At 37.0% G+C, this 23,188-nt stretch overlaps 2 protein-coding genes across 8 annotated transcripts; both read right to left on the bottom strand.

Annotated features, from left to right (window-relative positions):
* Window positions 1–2,965: 2,965 nt before the first annotated feature.
* Window positions 2,966–6,502, bottom strand: LOC133851987 (uncharacterized). Of its 4 annotated transcripts, XM_062288630.1 has the most exons (3): window positions 6,179–6,502; window positions 4,700–6,038; window positions 4,173–4,574 (listed from the first exon to the last, which is right to left on the bottom strand). In XM_062288630.1, the coding sequence occupies exons 2-3, from the start codon at window positions 5,986–5,988 to the stop codon at window positions 4,523–4,525; spliced, it is 1,341 nt and encodes a 446-aa protein (XP_062144614.1). In that variant the 5' UTR covers window positions 5,989–6,038; window positions 6,179–6,502; the 3' UTR covers window positions 4,173–4,522. The 4 variants fall into 4 exon arrangements, 3 of the variants coding, with proteins under 3 accessions (XP_062144614.1, XP_062144613.1, XP_062144612.1); XR_009895866.1 differs by lacking the exons at window positions 4,173–4,574; window positions 4,700–6,038 and adding an exon at window positions 2,966–3,304; XM_062288629.1 differs by having other exon boundaries at window positions 4,173–6,046.
* Window positions 6,503–14,140: 7,638 nt separating this feature from the next.
* On the bottom strand, window positions 14,141–22,748 carry LOC133851331 (uncharacterized). 4 transcript variants are annotated; one of them, XM_062287688.1, is made up of 4 exons: window positions 22,531–22,748; window positions 21,885–21,991; window positions 16,695–16,790; window positions 14,141–15,889 (listed from the first exon to the last, which is right to left on the bottom strand). In XM_062287688.1, exon 4 carries the CDS (start codon window positions 15,693–15,695, stop codon window positions 14,382–14,384), a length of 1,314 nt encoding a protein of 437 aa, XP_062143672.1. In that variant the 5' UTR covers window positions 15,696–15,889; window positions 16,695–16,790; window positions 21,885–21,991; window positions 22,531–22,748; the 3' UTR covers window positions 14,141–14,381. The 4 variants fall into 4 exon arrangements, with proteins under 4 accessions (XP_062143672.1, XP_062143675.1, XP_062143673.1 ...); XM_062287691.1 differs by lacking the exons at window positions 21,885–21,991; window positions 22,531–22,748 and adding exons at window positions 17,101–17,833; window positions 20,088–20,283; XM_062287689.1 differs by lacking the exon at window positions 16,695–16,790.
* Between the last annotated feature and the right edge of the window lie 440 nt (window positions 22,749–23,188).

Raw genomic sequence — 23,188 nt, 5'->3', positions numbered from 1 at the left:
GGTTCCGTCGATTCCTCTAGCCAGCACTGTTGAGATCTCCAACCCCCAAGCCAGTAACGACGAACGACGAGCTCGCTAGATCACTCCAGCTCTGGCCGACTCTGAAGCTCCAGATGGACAAGGACGTGTACCAACTCGGCAATCCGGCAGTCGTCACTGTCGAGATCTCCAACTCCCAAGCCAGCGACGACGAGCTCGCCTATAATTCCTGAAGAGACTACCGGCAAGAGGAAGAAAGTGACGGGAAAGAGGAAGAAAGTGAAAGAAAGAAGAGAAATAATCATATAAAATTGATAGATGTGTGAACAGTGCAACGCCACATGTGGCGTTGCACTGTTCACAAATGTTCAACAAACCTATTCTGGCGTGAGGATGGAGAAGCCGATGGAGGGATGTTTTTGTGGTTTGGTTATGTATTATAAATTTACAGTGGGTTATGTATAACCCACTGTGAGTGCTCTAAGGAGACAATTACATAGGGCATCGTCAAAAAATAAAGTAGACAGAATATAAGCATGAAACTAAAAATTTTAAAAAATATTAAACAACTAACATGTTCACACACAACATTTCAATAGTAGAGATTATATATATAGGATTGACATCATATAAGAAAATATCTATTAAAAAAAGAAGAAGAAGAAGAAGACATCATATAAGAAAATTAATATAAAACCTACCTACTTAAACTAGTTTTGAATTGCCCTTTTTTTTTTTTTTGACAATTTTTTATACAATTTACGAGTTTAATACAAATTTAACTCAAAATTGACAGTTTAAGATTTTGTATAAATTGGATTTTAGTTAATTCGGATCATTTAAATAAACATATTAATTATAGGTCAACTCGCTTAACTTATAAGTGATTCGTATAACCCGTGTGTGTGTGTCTATATATATATATTAACATTTAAATACAGTCAAATACGGATGAAATGGTTTATGATTGAGTCAACCCGATAGGACTAATTTATTAAATAGCTTACTCGGGTCGAATCTATCCAAAAAAGAATATTTATTAAATAGTTAACATGTCATGTCATGGTGTACACTAATTTAAATGGATGGTGTAAAAATTTGACATGTTAGTCGAATTTCAACTAATCCATATCAAATTGACAAATAAATCGATCCCACGTACCAACACTAATCATCCAAGTGACCATTTAATAACGAGCCTTGCTATACAGGGGACACTCATCCGTCCCCTGTGAGTCTCTTTTTAATAAAAAAATATTTTTTTTATTATAAATGGGTGCTGGGGGACACTCATTCGTCCCCCAGCAAGCATTTCCCTTACCATCAGGATAAACATAAATTTCTGTTACCCCACAGCTTCAATTATTCAAGTTCTACTGTCATAAGGCAACCAATCTGAAATAAAATACCCTAAGCATATTTGCGCTATTATTTTAAAATTATTAGTCAGTTTGAAACTTCTTAATTCTTTATAAAACTCATTTTCATCTAATAATTAAGTAATGTGAGACTTAACACTCATGACTATCTTCATAAACCACAAACTCTATGTGATCTACTTCTCATCTTCTTAATAGAAGACCAGAGTGTTACAAACTTCTCACTTAAACCTCTAACGTCAGGGTCATGTCATGCAGTGTTCTAATACCCTATGGCATTACAACCTGACTTTGTTACCATTTATAATGACTCAAGAAAAAACGTTAATCATATTTACACTATCGCTCCAAAAGAACTAATCAATTTGAAACCGTGCTGCTACAAAGACCAAAGCTAACACTGGTATTGAAACTAGGGTCTTGGAGATTGCTAGTGACGGATTCGGTATCATTGTTTTCACCGCTCTGGGCTGGTTTTTTCATGTCTGAGTCCATAGGCTTTGTAAGTGTTTGATGAAAGTTGGAAAGAAGGGGATTTCGGGTTATAAATATGGGATGGCGAGGTCAAGGTGGGTGGGGATTAGACAGAGGCAGCCAAAGGGAGGGCGAGAGAGAGGCGGGTGCGAAGAGAGCAGGGCGTAGGGACCCCAAACGCCTCTCCGTCCTTATATGTTACATCTCTTCTCTCAACAAAGAAAGCCCATGAAGAAACACTACACCTCCATCCTCTCTTTGTTAGATAAATGCATAACCATGACTAAGTTGAAGCGATTACATGGGCTGATAATCACTACATCAGTTAACAAATATGTAATCCCTCTTAGCAGGCTTATTGATTTTTGCACAGAAGTCGGAGACTTCAATTATGCAAATTATGTTGTTAACCAAATTGAAGTGCCTAGTGTGTTCGGAGGTGGCCCCACAATTAATGGGAGGTGGCTCCAAGCGATTTCCGGGGATAATTGATTCAGGGGTGACTCAGCCTCCCCTAAAATAGCGGCTCGGCCACCCCCTATTAGATTCAAGTGTGGCCGATCCACCCTCAAGCCGTTTCGGGGGTGGTCGGCCACCCCGAAATTGCTTGGGATAACTGATCCACCCTCGGGGGGTGGCCGACCACCCCCTGTGGTCTGCCACCCCTAGTGGTGGTTCGAAAACCATCCCATTTTGGGTTTTTTTAATCAGTTTTTTAGTTTTATAATAATAATAATAATAATAATAATAATAAAATCATTTTTATATATATTTTTCCCAATTAAATTCACTCCTAAACATCTTTTTCTATGACAAAATAAAATAAAATCTTTTTCAAATTTTATTTCATATTCTCTAAACCATCTAAATATAATTTTAAAAAACAAATTTTTTCGGTATTCACAATTTTAATAATAGTAAAATATAATACAAAAAAAATCAAACACTCAAACAAACCCTTAGATACTCAGTTTAGCTTAGAGTATCTCCAACATAAAGGATTTATGACTATTTCCCTCTCCGTTGAAAAAATCATAGAGACAAGCAGTACAAAAAAAATCTGGAATTCTGGTCGGTTTGAAACCGTCCAGAATAATGTATATTATTTTTTTTAATATTAACCTCATTGGCAACAAAAAATCCCTAATACAAAATTCATTTATACATAAATCCAAATCCATTTCCATTTCCAAAATCTCAAATCCAAATCCAAATCTATTTTTCCAAATTCAAATTCAAATTCTTCTTCACAACAACAGTCTACTAGCTTAGATATTACAAAATTCATGCATACCTATTACAGACTTCAAATCTAAATACATAATTAAAACCCAAAAAAATTGAAACTATAATCCATGCCCCATAATCATCAATGCAAGCCCAAAGAGAATCTGATTTACGGCCTTGTGTGCGTTGCTTGCTTCAGCTTTAACGTGCTCAACCATCTTGTTCATTGAAGCTTCCAGTGTTTGCTGCAATAGGAATACAAATCCCAAATTGTTAGGTAAGAATCATCTTACCCTATATATTATGAGGTTAACCAAAATACAAAAACCGAAATCCCTAATTTTCCCTGGATAAACAACCACAAATTCTGAAACTTCTCAAATTAATCGAAATCCATTGCAAATTGAATTGACCTACATGTAATTGTAACATCTATAAACAAGACCCATTCATCAATTTTGAAATATTAAGGCTGAACTATTATAAAGTTTTGCTGCATGTTTCTTTCTCTCTCTTTTTTTAATTAAAAAAAAAGAAAAAAACATTTTCTTTACTTGAATCTGCATATTATTGCGGTTCATCTGAAATTGAGTTGTGACGAATAAACTGTCCAACTAAAGGTAAACAAACTGAGCTACTATTCCTTCTATTTCAAAGATGCTTTAATCATGTCCCAAACATCACAATTTGATGGTGTGTTTAGAGATTCATCCATTTTTTACCATTGAAATATATCTGCATTGATTCATTGTTTTGTGCAACATGTGCTCTTGAGACTTGAGAGAGAGATGATTCTACTTATTTGATCAACACATCCAAGAACAATTTTTTGTTGAATGAGATGAAAAAGAAACAATAGATGTTTTAGAGTAATGATTAGTTGAACAAGTCTTGAAGCTGCCAATGGCATTTTTGTTGAAGGAAATCTCTCCCTGATTTCCAATAGCTTTCTCTTGTTCTTCTATTTTTTCTACAACCTTCTATCATTGGTCTTCATCACCTTAACACTCTCAAACTCATCTCCTTTTTGAATAATGACATAAATACCAAACCAAGAAATAGTGAATAGTAACATAAATACCAAACCCTTTTTGTATTTTTGAATCATTTCAGTTCCATAACACATTAACTTCAGCAAATTTAATTAACATAATTCAAAGTCAAACTTCAAAACATCCTCCTTAGATACCCGAGAGTGAGATAATGCAGAGGATAACACCGGCCCCTGTTTTTGAAGGGATATGAATTACAAATTTTAGCGCAAGATGTTATGGAAGAATACAAGGCCAAAAACGAGGATGAATGGTTTTCTTCAAACTCAAGGGGTTCTTGTTTCTCCATCATCATCCTCAACTTCTTCATCCAACTCGGTATCGTCATCTTCTTTGGTGGATGCGGTAACTTCTTCATCCCACTCGGTATTGTCATCTTCTTTGGTGTATGTTGTAGATGCCAATTATTTCTTATACAGGTCTCTTCCAAGAATGCAATCGGGATGGGCAGGAAAACTGAGATCTGCACAGTAGTAGAACCAGTGTTTTGGATCTCGTTCTTCTTCACATATATCACAATAATATTCACCAGTAGAATCATATTCAGTGTTATAACACAGTTTGAAGGGTTGTTCAAAGGATCGGTACCTCACGGTACGCGGCAACGTAGCGCATCTGAGATCCAAAGTGAATTCACAATTAGCACACTTGAAAACATTTCCTTTTCTATCACAACAACTGCATTTCTCATGATAAGGTGCCCTCGACAGAATAAGCGGGTGGTCGTGACCGTCATGGGTAAAGATGTCTGAGATCAAACTACATTGTACATGTGCATCAAATTCGCATTTCTCACAATGGTAGGTGAAGCCATCACAATCACGACCACAAACATTACAACCACACTTAGCATAAGCTGCATAAGGTGGCTTTGCGAAGAGGGTGAGGAGGTGGGAGTGAAGTGTCTGTCTCTTTTTTCTCGGTAATTCAACACAAGATTTATGAAGAAAAAATCTACATTGAGCACAAGTGTAAAACGAAGGGAATATAGGATGCATACACCCATCACATTTTTCGTTGTTGATAAGAAGGTCATCAATAAGCTCTAAGTTATGTTGATGACTAAAATGTTTGATTTCTTGGGCTATTTCAATCTTATCCTCTCCCATCATGATCTTTTTGACAGCATAAGCTAATGAATCGGTAATGGATTCATCCACTACTTCCAAATCTTCCTTTTCTATTTCCTCCGTGTATCCCTCGCGTGTAGCACAATCAAGATGGGCAACGAAAATGCATTTTGAGCAATAATAAACTCTGTCAGTGTCCACCTTTTTAACGCAGAGATGACAAAGTTGACGGTCAGATTGGTTCACCTGAGAAGAGCTGGTGAGGTTGAGAGAGTGCTGGTGACCGGAATTTTTGACAGTCAATGGTAAGGTAGCACATTTTCGGTGGACCATGAGTGAGCATGTGAGAGTATTGGTACATAAGTAAGAGTACATGTCTTCATCTTTTTTCCCACATGCATCACAAGTGAAGGAGACTGATTTCCGCAGGAGCTTCAATGGGTGGTTGTGAAATTCAGCTTCTACGGTGAAGGGTATAGAAGCGCATTTAAGATGAAGGTTAAAATTACAGTGAGAACAATGGTAAGCGAAGCCCCCGAGTATATCTTTATTGCAGAAATAACATAGCTCATCATCTGGGCTTGTTCTAATCTGGAGAATAAGAGAGTCTTGCGGGTGCAATGGGTGTTGCAACTCGCGAGGTTGTTCGCCACATGATTTGTGAAGGAAGAAGTGGCAGCTTTTGCAACCGTAACTAAAACCCAATATTTCTTCGCAGCACCCCTCACAAGTAGCTGTAAAAGGTGAATATGCCCAGTAATGAATAAAGGCCAACGGATGGGGGTGGAAGAAATGCTGAAGCTCCATGTGTATGTCTCTCTCTCTCGATCGATCCGTTCCACACAAAACTAATTTTCCTACAAGTCTACTTTTTAATTAGCAATATCCACTTTTTAAAGGCTATAAATGAAAAGGATTGAAACAAGAGGAGCCTTAAATTATCAAGATTAGGAAACAAAAGAAATTAAAGTCGTGAAGGAGAGTTCGAAGTTTTTACCTCACTTTCAACTGCTTTGGTCGCCGAAACTTCCCAAATTCTGATGGTATAGTGATGGGAGCTAGGGAGTGATCGGTCTCAAGGGTGGTTAAGATCGGTGCAGTGCTCCAAAAGAAGAAGAAAAGGATAGCGATGGGAGCTAAGGAGTGATCGGTCTCAAGGGTGGTTAAGATCGGCGCAGTGCTCTAAAAGAAGAAAAGGGAGAAATGGAGAAAATGATAGCAACGCAACAGGCCTTGTGAGGCCTTGTGAAGCCTTGTACCAAAATGCCGACCAGGCAAAAGGTGTGTACCAAAATCACTACCATCGGGAGACACAAATTTCTGCTACACCACAGCTTCAATTATTCAAGATCTTCTGTCATAATGTTACCGATCTTGAAAAAAATGCTAGTCATATATCTGTGATATTTTTAAAAAATTATTAGTTAATTTAAAAGTTTTTTAAAATTTTTTATAAAGTTCAATTTCACTTAACAATTAAGCAATGTGAGACCTAACACTCATAACTATTTTTATAAACCACCCAGCCTATTTCTTATATTCTTAATAAAAGATCATAGTGTTATAAACTCTCCACTTAAACCTCCAAAACGTCATCGCCAAGGATCACGTCACTCAGTGTTCCAATACCTTATGGCGTTACAACCTGGCCTTGTTATCATTTGTAATGACTCAAAAATAAGTGTTAATCACATCTACGCTATCACTCTAAAATAACTAGTGAATTTGAAACCGTGCTGCTACAAAGACTGAAGCTAACACTGGTATTGAAACTAAGGTCTTGGAGATTGCTAGTGACGGATTCGGTATCATTGTTTTCACCGCTCTGGGCTCGTTTTTTCATGTCTGAGTCCATAGGCTTTGTAAGTGTTTGATGAAAGTTGCAGAAGAAGGGGATTTTGGGTTATAAATATGGGATGGCGAGGTCAAGGTGGGTGGGGATTAGACAGGGGCAGTCAAAGGGAGGGCGAGAGAGACGCGGGCGCGAAGAGAGCAGGCGTAGGGAGCCCAAACGCCTCTCCGTCCTTATATGTTACATCTCTTCTCTCAACAAAGAAAGCCCATGAAGAAACACTACACCTCCATCCTCTCTTTGTTAGATAAATGCAGAACCACGACTGAGTTGAAACAATTACATGGGCTGATGATCACTACATCAGTTATCAAATATGTAATCCCTCTGAGTAGGCTTATTGATTTTTGCACAAATTCTGAAGCCAGAGACTTCAATTATGCAAACTATGTAGTTAACCAAATTGAAGTGCCTAGTATGTCCGGGTGGCTCGGCCACCTAGAAATTGCTTGGGGTAACCGATCCGATCCACCCCCTAGGGGTGGCAGACCACACCCCATTTTGTTTTTGTTTTTTTTTTTTTTCTAATAATTTTTTTAGTTTTATAATAATAATACTAATAAAATTATATTTTTTTTTCCAATTAAATTCAATTCAATTCACTCCTAAAAAAAATTTGTCAAAATTTATTTCATATTCTCTAAACAATCCAAACATAATTTTAAAAAATAAATTTTCTCAGTATTCACAATTTAAATATTGTAGAATATAATAATAAAAAAAAAATCAAACACCCAAACAAGCCCCTTGGTACTCAATTTAGCTTAGAGTATCTCCAATGTAAAGGATTTATGACTATTTTGCACTCCGTTGAAAAAATCATAGAGACAAGTCATGAACCGTCCACAAAAGTCATATAGATGAAACAGAATGCTGAGTGGTTAACTTGTCCATTGCCTAATTGCCTTGGCATAATTGAAAGATTCAAACTTCGTCTCATCATTTGTCAAAGGCTTCTCAAAACCACTCACTTTTTCTTGCTCTTTATCCACGGAATTCCTAAGTTCCTATCTTATTCTTGTGGCTCTAAGCCTCAAAGTTACACTTGTAGAAGATCACTTTTGTTAATCACTTAAACCAGTTGTTTTGGGCTTTCAAATTTGACTTCTTATACCCATTTCTTATCTGGTTGTTTTAAGGTTTATTGTTGGGTTTCCCAGTTATTTGTTGTTGTTCTTAGTTGTAGTTCATCTTTGATGTCTTATTTAAACAAAAAAAAAAAAAAAAGACTCGTTTTATCTTGACATCCCTTGAGACCAATGGTAGATATTTTTGGTCTACCGGCTATTTATGATTCTAGGATAAACAAGGAGGCAAAAGTATTTAAATATTTTTTAGTAGTTTGGGAAAGATGTTGTCCTAATTAAAAAGTTTGGAAGGCTTGAAATAATGAAGCGAGTGAATCCCACTCCGAATGCCATCAATGGCTTTTATCTCCTTTATGCTCAAACAGCTAAGAAACACCATGGGTTCTGCGGCTCTCATTCATGTGCTAGCTCCTTGCGTCCTTTCGTGGACTTAGCTAAATGTTTGTAACTTTGTACCTCAGTGTCAATGTGTTTCTACAAAGTTTTCATCACAGGCCCATAGCCTTTTGTAGATATTGTTATATCTGACAATGTATTGGATGCATCAGGGTACGAGCATTCTTGTGGATGAGAAAATGTTTTGACACAGAAAGAATCTGGAATCATTTGATCAACAATTAATTTTTAACTCTTACTTGCACACCACTCTATGTGGGCGTTTATCCAGTTGTTTGGTTCTTGGTGTAATGCTTGTCACTTAGTAAAGAGAAATGATCCATACACTCATTTCTCACAACAGTTCCACAACAAGTTGACGTGGCGGGTAATATTTTATTATTTTTTTTGTTTTCTTTTCTTTTCTTTTTGTAAAAAAATAATAAAATATTACCAGCCACGTCAGCTTGTTGTGGGGCTGTTGTGAGAAATGTGTGTAGGGATCATTTCTCTTTAGTAAAAGGTTTGGAAAAAGCTTCCACACTTGAGAGAAAGACTGCATGTTAGAGTATCCACCTGTGGTGGAATCCTAAGTGGTACCAATAAAAGTTTTCTTTCTTTTTTTTTGGTTGAAGTAAAGCTGTACCGATAAAAGTAAGTAATTGATATTACCTTATCAATAAGATCTTAATCAATTTGTTTATACTTTTAGGTTAAGGTGTTCTCCTAACATCGATCTGTATCATGATCTTACTCGAGAAATTTCTCAAGGTGTTTCACTCCCTTGTAACAAGTGTCACTCCCATGTATAAAAGATCATGTAATTCTATGCAACTTCAAAAGTACAATTATATTATGGATTTCAGTTTATGTAAAATTTCAAAGACGTTGTAGTTTGGTGATTTACCATTCGATTCTCGAGTTAATTACTTTAGTGATGATAACTCTTGTTTTTGTAATTTTTTTTATGATGCTCATAAATCAAGTGGTGGAAATTGAAATATAATCATGCAATACTCAACTTATTTTGGAAATTATGCGACCAAATGGGGTTTGTATCTGTATAGCATTTGGAAAACAATTGGATAAGTGCTACTTTGATTGTTTCTGTTTGAATGATGAAAGTTTCTATATATCGTTTATGTTCTACTCTTAGGTTATGTGTTATTGATATTAAACACATAATTCTTCTTTTGCTTGGTAAGACTTGAACCGAAGTCTTACCCTGATCCCATCCAATCTCTTACCATCTAATCCATATGACTACCTACATTAGTGAATGAATGGAAATTATTGAATATGTGTTAGTTTAATGGGTTGGTTCTGACGACTCTGTTGGGGGTTTCCCGGCTTGATGGGATTGGCTTGAAGAGCTTTGGTGTCGCCAATGAACTTATGACAGCAACTTCGTCGGATTCGATGGAAGATAAGTATAGCTCTCAGATTCCACTGCATTCTGTTTTGTCGGCTCGGCCCTGTGTTCCGGCGAAGGGTTTAAGCTTGGTTCAGTCTCAAAAGTGGCCAACTGGATTTGGTCTATCTTCGGAGGTTGTGGTTAGTGATGGGGAGGATAGAGATTTTTGGGATGAGGATGATATAGAGTTTACGTACCCTTTGTGTGATTTTCCCCTTGCTGGGATGAGTGGATTGAAGAATCAATAGAGGATACCCCTTGGAAGGTTAAGCGTAGAAGGGAGCTTTTGAATTTGCAATGTTCCATTAACTATTATGTGAAGAGAGCATCATCTAGGCGTGGGAAAGACAAGGCTCACGCTTGTTGGTGTTGAGGTTTTGGGCTTTTTTGTCTTGTGGGTTTTGGGTTTGTGGGCTTTTTGGGTTCGTTGAGTTGTGGGTGTTTTTGTTGTTTCTTGGTTTTTGGGCTTTTGGGAGCCCCATTATATGTAGCATGTGTACTTAGGGGCGCCTTGCATTTTTTCAATAAAGTTTTACATTACTTAAAATAATAATAATAATAATAATAAAAGTTATTCTTCTAATTGTTGGTCTCATAATTATTAATCATGCTCCACCGTTGGATCCCAACATGCTTTTATAATGCGTTTGTCATTTATTTTTGCTTTGTTCTTGGAAGTATTTTAATTATGTGGCATTGCTTTATCCTATTCTTAGGTTTTGATAGATGCAGCAGAACACTTATCTCATATGCCTATGTTCAATAACATGATGGATTTGGCATTTTTTAAGGTTTGAAAATAGATCTTGACTGGTTAGGACTGTGGAGGATATTGCAAAACTCTCATTGTCTCAGGACTATGACATTTTTGGGTAACTTTATTGTACTTGAAAGAGTGTATATGCTCCATCTTATTACTGATTTATTAGCATGGCTAAAACTTTTAATTTGTATGATAATTTAGGGGATCAGCTTGAGGGAGAAGGATGATTGGAAACTAGACTCACTGCCTGCATGTTTCTTGTCCCATCTCAAGTGGATTGGAGTCTATAGTTTTGATGAGGATGAGCTTTTTGCTATAAAGATTTTGCTCAAGAATGGCGTTGGTTTGGATGAAATAGTTATATCTTGCTCATATTATATCTCAGAAGGGAACTTAGAGAAGCAAGAAAATCTATACAAACAGTTGATAGAGATTCCTAAAGGGTCACAAAATTGTAAAATCATTTTGAAATGAGCCCTTAATTACTCTTCCTTGCAAGATGTAAAAGTTCGGCTTGTTAGCCTTCCACCCTACCTAGGTAACTACTAACTTGCTGTTATAGAATGTTGGTTTATGTTATTTGATTGGTAGTGCAAGAATGTTCCCTCTTTTAGAGAGTAATGATTGGTCGAACAAGCCTTTGAGCTGCCAATGTTTGGGAGCTAGAATGTCAAAATATTGCAAAGTTAACTTCAGAATTGGGTTAAAGAATTCAGGGAAGAAAACAGGAGCCTCTGTGCTAAACTCTTTCTAACAATTGCACCTAACAGATAACATGTATTTCATCTAATCTTTCGATGCCATACCTTTTCTCAAAAGCTTTTCAAGAATTAAAATCATTGTCTTTTTCTTTTTCTTCCTTGTTTGGCTGTCCTTATCTTTGATTCAGTAGCCTTCCTAAGTTTAAATCCTTGTATATAGCATTCCCAGGAGAGGAGTCGTTGTATATTCAGCTTAGATCCTTTATTCATCGTCTTTTCAAGAGTTTTAAGAACCATTGTATAGCATTTCCATCTTTTATCAATTTATTTTTTGGATATAGTTTACCTGCGCGTTGAGATTGAAAGAAAAGATAATGCAATAAAAATATCAAATGAAAAGCGGAATAAAGAAATAAGAACAAGGATTTTACATTGTTCGGTCTATGACCTACGTTCATAGAATAAAGCCCAAAGGGCTACATTGTTGTTTTTATTCCATGATGAATTCACAATACATGAGGCTCCTATTTATTGTAGAATTGGAAAGAGTTTGGGTAGATAAGTATTCATGGTAATCAAATCACTGTATTTAATTACAACCAAATCAATCAGATTTGTTTATCTTCAAATTTGATTCATATGAGTTAACAATAATTACAGTAAGGTTAATGATATTTGTACACACTCACATTTAGTGTGTGATTCATATATGTGAGACCCATCCAACATGTATGGGTCTCATAACAAATGTGAGTGTGTGTACAATGTCTGTACATACTATGTATGTACAAATAACATATCTCTAGCTTACAATAAATCTCTAAAATTAAATCCCCTAAGATATACTCTTAACAGTGATTTGGTGTGATGATGGCACATGCTTCCTGCAATATTGACAGAAATTATATCAACCTTCAAGTTAAATTTGTTGGATCAGTGATCTTTATTGACTGTCTCATTGTAATTAGAGTCCGCACACATTTATTCTTTGCGGTGAAACTATGGAACTGCTTCCTGAATCCCTATTAAATCCCTCTCCTCGACCTGGTCAAAGAACTATGGAACGAGATTTAAGGAGGGAGCAAGTGCAAGAATTATACCAGCATTACTTCCGTTGATTCCTAAAATCAAATCTAGACGATATATGGAAAGATGATGAACACTTTCGTGTCACTCCCATCAAATGGATTCCCTATAAGAGCATTCCTAGTAGCCTCACCAAATTTTACTCACCAAAATAACTAAAAATTACTTTTTTCTATTTTGATGAGCCACTTTATTAAAATTCCCCCAGCAGCCTCACCATTTTAACTAGTCAATATTCACTATTCCATTTAAATAATAATTTTTTCATATTTCTTTATTTTTTCTCTATATAATATTTTTATAAAAAATCATTTATATCCATGAAATAAGGACATTATCGTGTGAGAGATGGGAGATGAGAGAAGAAAATGAGAGAAAAAAGGAAAAAAATGTGCTAATCATGTGAGAGAGAAATGTGAAACAAAATTTGGTGAGTGGGTTGTTGAGTGAAAATGCCTGGTCTAATTTGACTAGTAATTTCAGTCATCAAATTTTTTTGGTTAAAATGGTGAGGCTGCTGGGAGTGGTTTTTAAGAGTTTTCATCAAATTGGCTCACCAAAATAGCTAAAAAACTAATTTGGTGAGGCTACTAAAAATGCTCTAAGAAGATGGAAAGATGCAACAGCTAATAAGAGACTTGCTAATTGGAGACTTGCTAGTCCCTTTATTTTTTTTCAGTACTTTAGAAAGCCATTTGTCCCAATTCTCAAAGGAAAATGATACACTTATCAAATTTTCTTCCCAAAAGACAAGTTTGTAAAGATCATTTGAGCTAGTAACTGGAATGAGAAAGTCAACAGCCTTATTTTCTTTAGATTTTTCCAATTGCATTGGAAAACATTAAGATTAAAAATATTTTTTTAGAAACTCAACAGCCCTAATACATAGCTCAAAATCTTGGCCGCTAAACACTTGTTTAGCTCTCGAACGAAAAAAAAAAAATAAAAAAAAAAAAAAAAAAAAAACCCCTATTTTGACTCATAAAAATAGGTTTGGCACAATATAAAAGGCCCAAGACTGACCAACTTAATCAACTTTTCCGAGTAACAGACTTAACTGAAATAGTCAATATTTATTCATATCTATATGAATTAACTGACTTCACTGACTAATTCGGTTCGGTAGGTGAAAATATTCTTACTGTTACTGATTTAACCGATACTCAGCCCTATTCTCGAAAATCATTTTAGTCTCTTTATAAAGTTTTTTTTTGACATTTATAGTCACAAATACTTACAAGGAAAATGTTGAAGTACTATAAATTTTGAGAAATCATACCCATACATTCTCTATACATTTTTTACACATCTTCGTACAATCAAAGTTTCAAATACACTGGGTTAAAAGTCTCCAAAGAAGTCAAATATCCTTATATTTATTGGACATATTTGCCTTTCAACTAGGGTTCAAGAAATTCTCCAACCTAGCCAAGTGATTCCTCTAATTAATGTAGTATATAAAATTGTTAATTATGTGTTACTTAACATGTGCATTTTAATTAAAGCTTTTAAAAAATGAGCAGAACACACACGGTGCAAGCGGGTCAACATAACATAAATACATTATATGACAATTGTCCTTAAATATTTCTACACACCCGACATCTGGATATTGAAATTAAACATGTACTCAAAGATCGATCAAGTTAATGCAAGAATCACCATAGTGTGATGGTTGAAAAGAGTTGGGTAGTTACAAGGGAACATCTTCTAGAATTGTTGGAGCTTTAAAAAGAGTTGAACAAGTTCAACAATAATTGACTCAAAACTATAACATGATCATTGAAATGTCAAAAATGAATGTCTTTTAAAACATAATGAACAATCGGCGATCCGAATCACAACATGACGATGAGAAACCTTAAACTTGCTCACATAATTAACGATCTCAAGGCTGTCAGAAGGAGGTGGTAGATGGCAATTATTTCTTATATGGGTTTATTCCAAGTATGCAATCAGGATGAGCAGTAAAATTGAGATCTGCACAGTAGTAGAACCAGTGCTTTGGATCTCGTTCTTCTTCACATATATCACAATAATATTCACCATCAGAATCATATTTGGTGCTATAACACAGTTTGAAGGGCTGTTCAAAGAATCGATACCTCACGGTATGCGGCAACGTAGCGCATCTGAGATCTAGAGTGAATTCACAATCAGCACACTTGAAAACATTTCCTTTTCCATCACAACAACTACACTTCTCATGATAGGGTGCCCTTGACAGAAAAAGTGGGTGGTCGTGACCTTCATGGGTAAAGATCTCTGAGATCAAACTACATTGTACATCTGCATCAAACCAGCATTTCTCACAATGGTAGGTGAAGCTAGCACATGAGTCACGACCACAAACATTACAATGGAAGACATCATAATCAGGCACCTTTGTGAGGAGGGTGAGGCGGTGGGAGTGAAATGGGTGTTGCTTTTTTCTGGGTAATTCAACACAAGATTTATGAAGAAAAAATCTGCATTGAGCACAAGTGTAAAATGGAGGGAATATAGGATACATACACCCATCACAGTTTTCGTTGTTGATAAGAAGCTCATCAATAAGCTTTAAGTCATGTTGTTGATGACTAAAATGATTGATTTCTTCGGCTATTTCAATTTTATCCTCACCCATCCTGATCTTTTTGACAGCATAAGCTAATGAATCGTTAATGGATGATTCATCCACTACTTCCGAATCTTCCTTTTTTATTTCCTCCATGGATCCCTCGTGTGTACCACAATCAAGGTGGGCAACGAAATTGCATTTTGAGCAATAATAAACTCTGTCAGTGTCCACCTTTTTAACACAGATACCACAGATTTGACGGTCAGATTGGTTCACCTGAGAAGAGCCGATGAGGTTGAGAGTGTGCTTGTGACCTATGTGTTTGACAGTCAATGGTAAGGAAGCACATTTTCGGTGGACCATGAGTGAGCATGTGAGACTGGTACATAAGTAAGAGTACTTGTCTTTATCTTCTTTCCCACATGCATCGCAGGTGAAGGAGACTGATTTCCGCAGGAGCTTCAATGGGTGGTTGTGAAATTCAGCTTCTACGGTGAAGGGTATAGAAGCGCATTTAAGATGAAGGTTAAAATTACATTGAGAACAATGGTAAGCGAAGCCCCAGTGTATTGATTCATTGCAGAAATAACATTGAACACGAGTTGGTCTATTTTTGAGAATAAGAGGTGTTGCGGGTGCAATGGGTGCTGCAACTCGGGCGGTTGTTCGCCACATGATTTGTGAAGGAAGAACCTGCAACTTTTGCAACCGTAACTAAAACCTAATATTTCTTCGCGGCACCCGTCACAAGGATTTTTAAAATCTGAATATCCCCAGTAATTAAGAAAGGTCAACGGATGGGGGTGGAAGAAATGCTGAAGCTCCATGTGTCTTTCTCTCTTGATCCGTTCCACACAAAACTAATTTACCTACATGCAAGACCACTTTTTAATTAGCAATATCCACTCGGTAAATTGCATTATCATAAAACTAGTGAATTTTTATGAGATTTAATCGACACTTCAACATTTTTTCTCACACGAAAGTTCAAACTCATTCAACACGTGGGAAAAAAAAGTTATATTTTTTTTATTTTTTATAGAATAATAGGATAGTGAAGAAAAAGTGCTACCCTATATGTTCCATTGAATTTTCCTTATTTTAAAGAATTCGTAGGGAATCTGTTGCAGGATTTTTTAAGAATTTTCTCTATATTTAGAAAAAGGGAATGAAATTTAGGGAATCTATTACTAATACTCTTAAATCACCAGTTAAGAGCATCTCTAGAACTAGCTATTTTAGCTATTCAAAATACATGTTTTTCTATTTTAGCTACTAACTTTTCAATACAAATTCTAACAGATTCCTCTGTTCCACTTTCTACTTTTTTTTAAATATTATTTTTCAATGTTTAAAGAATAAAAATAAAAATAATATGGAGAGCACACAAAACCCGATGGCTCTTTCTCTAACAAGAGAAACAATATTTTATTCTTATAATGTGCTACAGTAAATAGCAATATATTGTTATTCACTTAGCAAAAAATGTATTCTATCTCTTCTGAACTTAATTTGTTGGAGATGAAAGTTTGGTGATATTAGCTAAAAATACCTATTATGAAGGCTTTACCTAATCGGTTGGAGATGCTCTAAGAAATAGATTAATTTAGTCATTTAATTAACACTTTAAGACAAACATCTTTTGTAATAATGAAATAATTAGATGATTCTCACCTAAACTTAATTACCCAAAGAGATGAGCACATATCCAGATTGGTGTATTTTGTACCCCTGACAGATAGGTCCTTTGTCTCTCTCTATAACTATGCCCTACACCAAAACGGGACATTTATCTTCAAAATAAAAAGGGCCATGTACTTAACAAAAAAAATATAAACAAAAAACAAGATTTTTTTTAATAGTATTAATAAATAAATAAATAAAAACACATATTTTTCACATGCTTAAAGGACACAACATTTTTTAGATTGGATTAAAAAAATTCTTCCAACCTAATTTAAGGAAATTTATGTTTTCCTGAACTCTTAAATTGCTTTTTCGGGAACATTAGTGTCATCTTTTGATTTTTATTTTCTTTCCAATGCAATTGTAAAGCTAAAGGAAATAGAATGGAAAATACCCCATCATGCAAAGCCGTGTGAAATGAACCTTTTAAATGTTCCTTATTGGTGCCTGACTGCCTGGTTTCATGTTGCACCTTCTTCGTGCATACTTTTCAAATAAATATTTAAAAAAATTGTGATTTGACCATTTATGCTATGTAACGATCCATCTCCAATGACACAATACTGTCCGCTTTTGGCTCCCCATATTAGACTTCTCACTTTCCAGGAGGTCACCCATCCTGGGATTGCTCTCGCAGCGGCTCGCTTAACTGCGGAGTTCTGATAGGTTCATTACCATCACGACTTTAAAACGCGTTGTTGTGGTATCAGAGCACACCGCAGCCATGGTGACGCTACCCACAATATTGTTCTCTTTGGTATCTTGGGACTACTCGAACCCTCAACCTCAAGGCTTTGTTCCTTACACCCAATCATCTGGGCTCCAGACGCGTTGTGTCATAAAGGGTGCATTTATACATATAAGCACGTCCTCATTCCCAGGCGATGTGGGACGTCACAATCACCCCCTCTTTGGACCCAGCGTCCTCGCTGGCGACCCTCATGGGATCACCCCATTCTTGGCATCCCAGCGAGTGCCCGCCAACAACCCTCTTGGGCTTGTGTACGCTCCCACCATCTCAGGCTGGGCAATGGCTCTGATACCATTTGTAACGATCCACCCCCAATGACACAATACTGTCCGCTTTTGGCTCCCCATATCAGACTTCTCACTTCCCAGGAGGTCACCTGTAACGCCCCCAAACCGCTATGGGTTAGGTTCGTCACTTTCTCTTTAAAAACTGCAAAGATTCGTAAGGTCTGCCAAATATCTTAACTAGTATGCTGATTTAAATAAATAAAAATAATAATGGTTTCAAAATCTCAGAGTTTTTAATAAATGCGGAAACGGTCATTTAATTGTAAAAATACAATAACTGAAAATTTTGGGGTAACATAAATGAAATGTCCTAATGCATTCCTAGATCCCATCCCGGCCACCTACGTCTCTCTGTTCATAACCTGAAAACAAAAACAAAATAAGGGGTGAGCACAAAAAAAAAACATGCTCAGTAAGGAATCCTCAACCATAAAACAGTTGAGTTAAATTCTTTTGAAAATCTTCAAACAATTGTCAAAAACTCCCTTTTAAATATCTCCAAAACATTTGTCAAAAAAAAACTCCCTTTTATAAATCTCCAAAACATTTGTCAAAAACTCCCTTTTTATACACAAGATAATATATATATATATATATATATATATATATATATATATATATATATATTTGAAATAATCATTACTCATAATATGCCCAATACACTATTACGCCCTGTGTACGTAGGGTTGCGCGGTCGTTGCTGTGACCTTGGGTGAGTAACGCGGTTTACCTGTGGCCACAGGCCCCACCCCCGTCAGCTAATTAATTGAAGTGCACTTAGACTGACATAGAGACAGATACCGCTGTCACTAAGCGAACCAGCGGGTGCGCTTCCATCTCGAGCTACGGTACCGAGCTAAATCTTGAAGGGTCTCGAATCTCTGTGGGTCTAGGGCCCAAATAATAGTCTCCTCCACACACGTGCCCTTTTCAAAAATGTTTCTCCTTTATATATAACTCAAAGAGTTTTTCTCCCAAAACTTTCTCATTCTTTTCTTGTATATCTTCTCACAAAACTTTCTCATTCTTTACTAGTATATATAGGGCAACGTGTTGGAGGGTTTTTTACTCAAAATCACGATTTCAAGAATATCATTTTTATACTCAAAACTTTCATATCAAAACCAACAAATCCTTTATATAAATAAAATAATTTGAAATACCGAATCAAAATAATCAAATTCGAAATTTTGCAAATAAAGGAATATAATTAAAGTAATATAATAATTTGAGAAGGGGTAAAGGGTTCCCTTACTTGGACTTCCCATTAGCATCGGAATCGAGCTTTTACCAAAATACTTCCTAGCTCACACTTCAAGCTTTAAACCACACAAAACTACACAAATCTCACCATTTTCTCTCTTGGCCTTAGGTGTGTGTGTGAGTGAAACTTGATGGGTATTGTGTTCCATTTTGGGTTCTATTTATAAGAGAATGAATGGTTAGGATCAAGTAGACACATTTTGATCCAATGGATGGGAATTAACCTTACCTACCTCAATGCACTCAAAAATGCACTCAAACTTACCTACCACAATGCACTCAAAAATGCACTCAAAAATGCACTCAAACTTACCTACCACAATGCACTCAAAAATGCACTCAAACTTACCTACCACAATGCACTAAAAAATGCACTCAAACTTACCTACCATAATGCACTCAACCTTACCTACCACAATGCACTCAAATTTACCTATCACAATGCACTCAACTTTAATATATTATTCTAACATTATTATTATTATTATTATTATTACTATTTAACCATTCTCATTGCTAGACCAATTTACTATGCCTAGTTTCTCACTCAAGGAAATTACTATTATCTCAAAGGTGGGTTGGGTTTGTAGATAGCAAATGAAATGGGTTGGGTTAAGTTCAAAGATGGCCCAATAATGAATAATGTGAATTTAACATGTGAAATGTGGGTTGGGTTTGTAGATAGCAATTGGAATGGGTTGGGTTAAGTCCAAAGATAGCCCATTAAAGAATAATGTGAATTTCCGTCCAGAACAGAGGTCCTATTTTTCACGGATGTTTTCGGGTATCAAATGAAGTCCAAAAATTATGAAATTTGGAGGGTAGCTAGAGGACTTCAAGACGAGCGTTCAGAATTTTGAATCGACCAAAACGGAGTTCGTTTGACCCTGTTTTCGTTATTCCAAAGTTTAAGGTCTGTTTTGAGTTTTTATCAAATTGCAAACTATAAACGTTTCTACAAACAAAAATACACATTTATTTTCATAAATAATCGTAGTTATTCTTTTTCCTAAAAAAAATGTTTTAAAATTAATTTAAACCATTATAATTTACGTCTTAAAATCTGGGGCGCTACATCACCCATCCTGGGATTGCTCTCGCAGCAGCTCGCTTAACTGCGGAATTCTGATAGGTTCATTGCCATCACGGCTTTAAAACGCGTTGTTGTGATATCAGAGCACGCCGCAGCCATGGTGACGCCACCCACAATATTGTCCTCTTTGGTATCTTGGGACTACTCGAACCCTCAACCTCAAGGCTTTGTTCCTTACACCCAACCATCTGGGCTCCAGACACGTTGTGTCATAAAAGGTGCATTTATACATATAAGCACGTCCTCATTCCCAGGCGATGTGGGACGTCACAATCACCCCCTCTTTGGGACCCAACGTCCTCGCTGGCGACCCTCATGGGATCACCCCATTCTTGGCATCCCAACGAGTGCCCGCCGGCAACCCTATTGTGATGTCCCACATCGCCTGGGAATGAGGACGTGCTTATATGTATAAATGCACCATTTATGACACAACGCGTCTGGAGCCCAGATGGTTGGGTGTAAGGAACAAAGCCTTGAGGTTGAGGGTTCGAGTAGTCCCAAGATACCAAAGAGGACAATATTGTGGGTGGCGTCACCATGGCTGCGACGTGCTCTGATACCACAACAACGCGTTTTAAAGCCGTGATGGCAATGAACCTATCAGAACTCCGCAGTTAAACGAGCCGCTGCGAGAACAATCCCAGGATGGGTGACCTCCTGGGAAGTGAGAAGTCTGATATGGGGAGCCAAAAGCGGACAGTATTGTGTCATTGGGAGTGGATCGTTACAAATGGTATCAGAGCCATTGCCCAGCCTGAGATGGTGGAAGCGTGCACAAGCCCAAGAGGGTTGCCGGCGGGCACTCGCTGGGATGCCAAGAATGGGGTGATCCCATGAGGGTCGCCGGCGAGGACGCTGGGTCCAAAAATGGGGTGATTGTGACGTCCCACATCGCCTGGGAAGTTTGGTATGGGGAGCCAAAAGCGGACAATATTGTGTCATTGGGGGTGGGTCGTTACATGCTATGTTTGTTTCAACAAAATCAATTTTCAGGAAAAAAAAAATTATTTTCTTGAAAAAAAATTTCTGGCGTTTGGCTCGTACGAAAAAAACATAACAGTGAAAAATCACCAACGCCCATTTGTGCCGGATTCCAACTAAATTCGCCGGAATCTAGGTTGGCCGGATTCTGGCGAATGTGGCATGAATCTTGCACAAACTAGCAGATTCCATGGAATTTGGCCGGACTTTGGCAATTAGTGTCGGATTCCAACCAAATTCATTGCAATCTGGGTTGGCCAGATTCGTCGAAATTTGACCATTAGTGTCGAATTCCGCCCAACTGGCTGGAATCCGACGTAGAACAGTCAAATTTCGACGAATGTGGTCGAAATCTGGCCATTTGTGAAGGATTCCGACCATTTTCACCGAAATCCAGCCGGCGAAAGTGTCCGATAAATGGCCATTTGCCAGAATCCGGCCAGGGCGATAGGACTCCGGCCATATAGGCCAGGTTCCGGCCAATTGGCTAGTGGCCGGACGTTGCCGAATTCCGGCACCGGTATGATTCCGGTGGTGGTCGCCAGGGCTGGAATTCGGTAAACGGGAAAAGCATTCGGTGCGGATCATGTTTCCAAACGGGATGTACACCCAACCCTTGTTATATTGCCTTTTTTCTATCTTTATGGCCTAAGAAACTGGGTCAACACTGCTTATATAGACATTGAGGGGCAAGGTGTGTAAGGGCTCTTTCTCATAGAAGAGAGTTGGTTCAGGTGATAGCGGGCGAAGAAAATATAATGTACTTGTATTGGGAGTGGTCAAGTAGGTAAACGAATTACCTCATTCGCATTAGAGACAGACAAGCTTTTTTATTGGAAATTCAGCGATAAATTCGGGCTACCAACAAATTCCAATGTCCGGCGGTGAAGGATTTTCACAAACGTACCTGCAAGAACAAAAAGTTTAAATTCGAAAAACGATTTATGATTTTGAAAACCGTAAATCGTTTTCCAAAAATTAAAGAGGCTTTTATGGTCAAACTGAAAATGATTTCCGTTGACCATTATTTTCGCCCCACCAAATACTGAAAAATGCCAAAATCATTTTCCATAAAATATTTTACGCCGAAACAAACGGAGTATTAAAAAAATTTATGTTTTCAAAGCCAGGTATTTTTTTTTTTTTGAAAAAAAAAAATGAATGATTTTAAAAGTCAAAACGGCAATTTCATCAAATGCTTTATTATGTATTTTAAAATTGCAAATTCAAATAAATTCTTAGTTAAATAAACTCTTAGTAAAATAAATAAATAAATCTGCTTCCGATCCCGTTTATGTTATTGAATTAAAAAGACAAATTTGGAGCAGCTGTACTTCAAGAATCTAAAGGCTATGAATGAAAAGGATTGAAACAAGAGGAGCCTAAAATTTTCAAGATTAGGAAACAAAGAAATTAAAGTCATGAAGGGGAGTTTAAAGTTTTTACCTCACTTTCAACTGCTTTGGTCGCCGAAACTTCCCCAAATTCTGATGGGCTCGTCGGAGTGGGTGGCCGGAGATGGTGGCTATTCGGTTTGGTGTAGTTATGGGAGCCAGGGAGTGATCGATCTCGAGGGTGGTGAAGATCGGTGCAGTGCTCTAAAAGAAGAAGAAAAAGGAGAAATGGAGAAAAGGTTAGCAACAGGGCTTGTGAAGTCTTGTACCAAAATGCCTCTCGATTACTTTAAACAAACAGATAAATGCCTCTCGACTACAAAACAAACAGATAAATGCCTCTCGACTACATTAAACAAACAGATAAATGCCTCTCGACTACAAAACAAACAGATAAATGCCACTCGACTACATTACTTTATGAGAGCTTCTACACATGAGCCCTTCCTCCGTCCCTCTTCCGACAAGAGAACTTTGTAATTAGCAACATCAACGGATGGTACTTGAAAATGGTGTTGCTTTATGGGCCTGACACAGACAAATTAAAGCATCTTTTGTTATAATGAAATTTTAAGATGATTCTCTCCTGAACTTACCCCAAGAGACGAGCAAAAATCCGGATGGATGGGTGTATTTTGGACCCCTCGATCAGCTTCTTCCAAAAAGATGAGCACAGATCCCTTGACTCTCTCTTCAACTTTGCCCTACAC

The sequence above is a fragment of the Alnus glutinosa genome, chromosome 12, assembly GCF_958979055.1.
Source record: "Alnus glutinosa chromosome 12, dhAlnGlut1.1, whole genome shotgun sequence".
In the NCBI taxonomy this organism is placed as follows: domain Eukaryota; kingdom Viridiplantae; phylum Streptophyta; class Magnoliopsida; order Fagales; family Betulaceae; genus Alnus; species Alnus glutinosa.
Note: the sequence above shows the minus strand (reverse complement) of the source record. Positions and strands in the feature narration are given on the sequence as shown.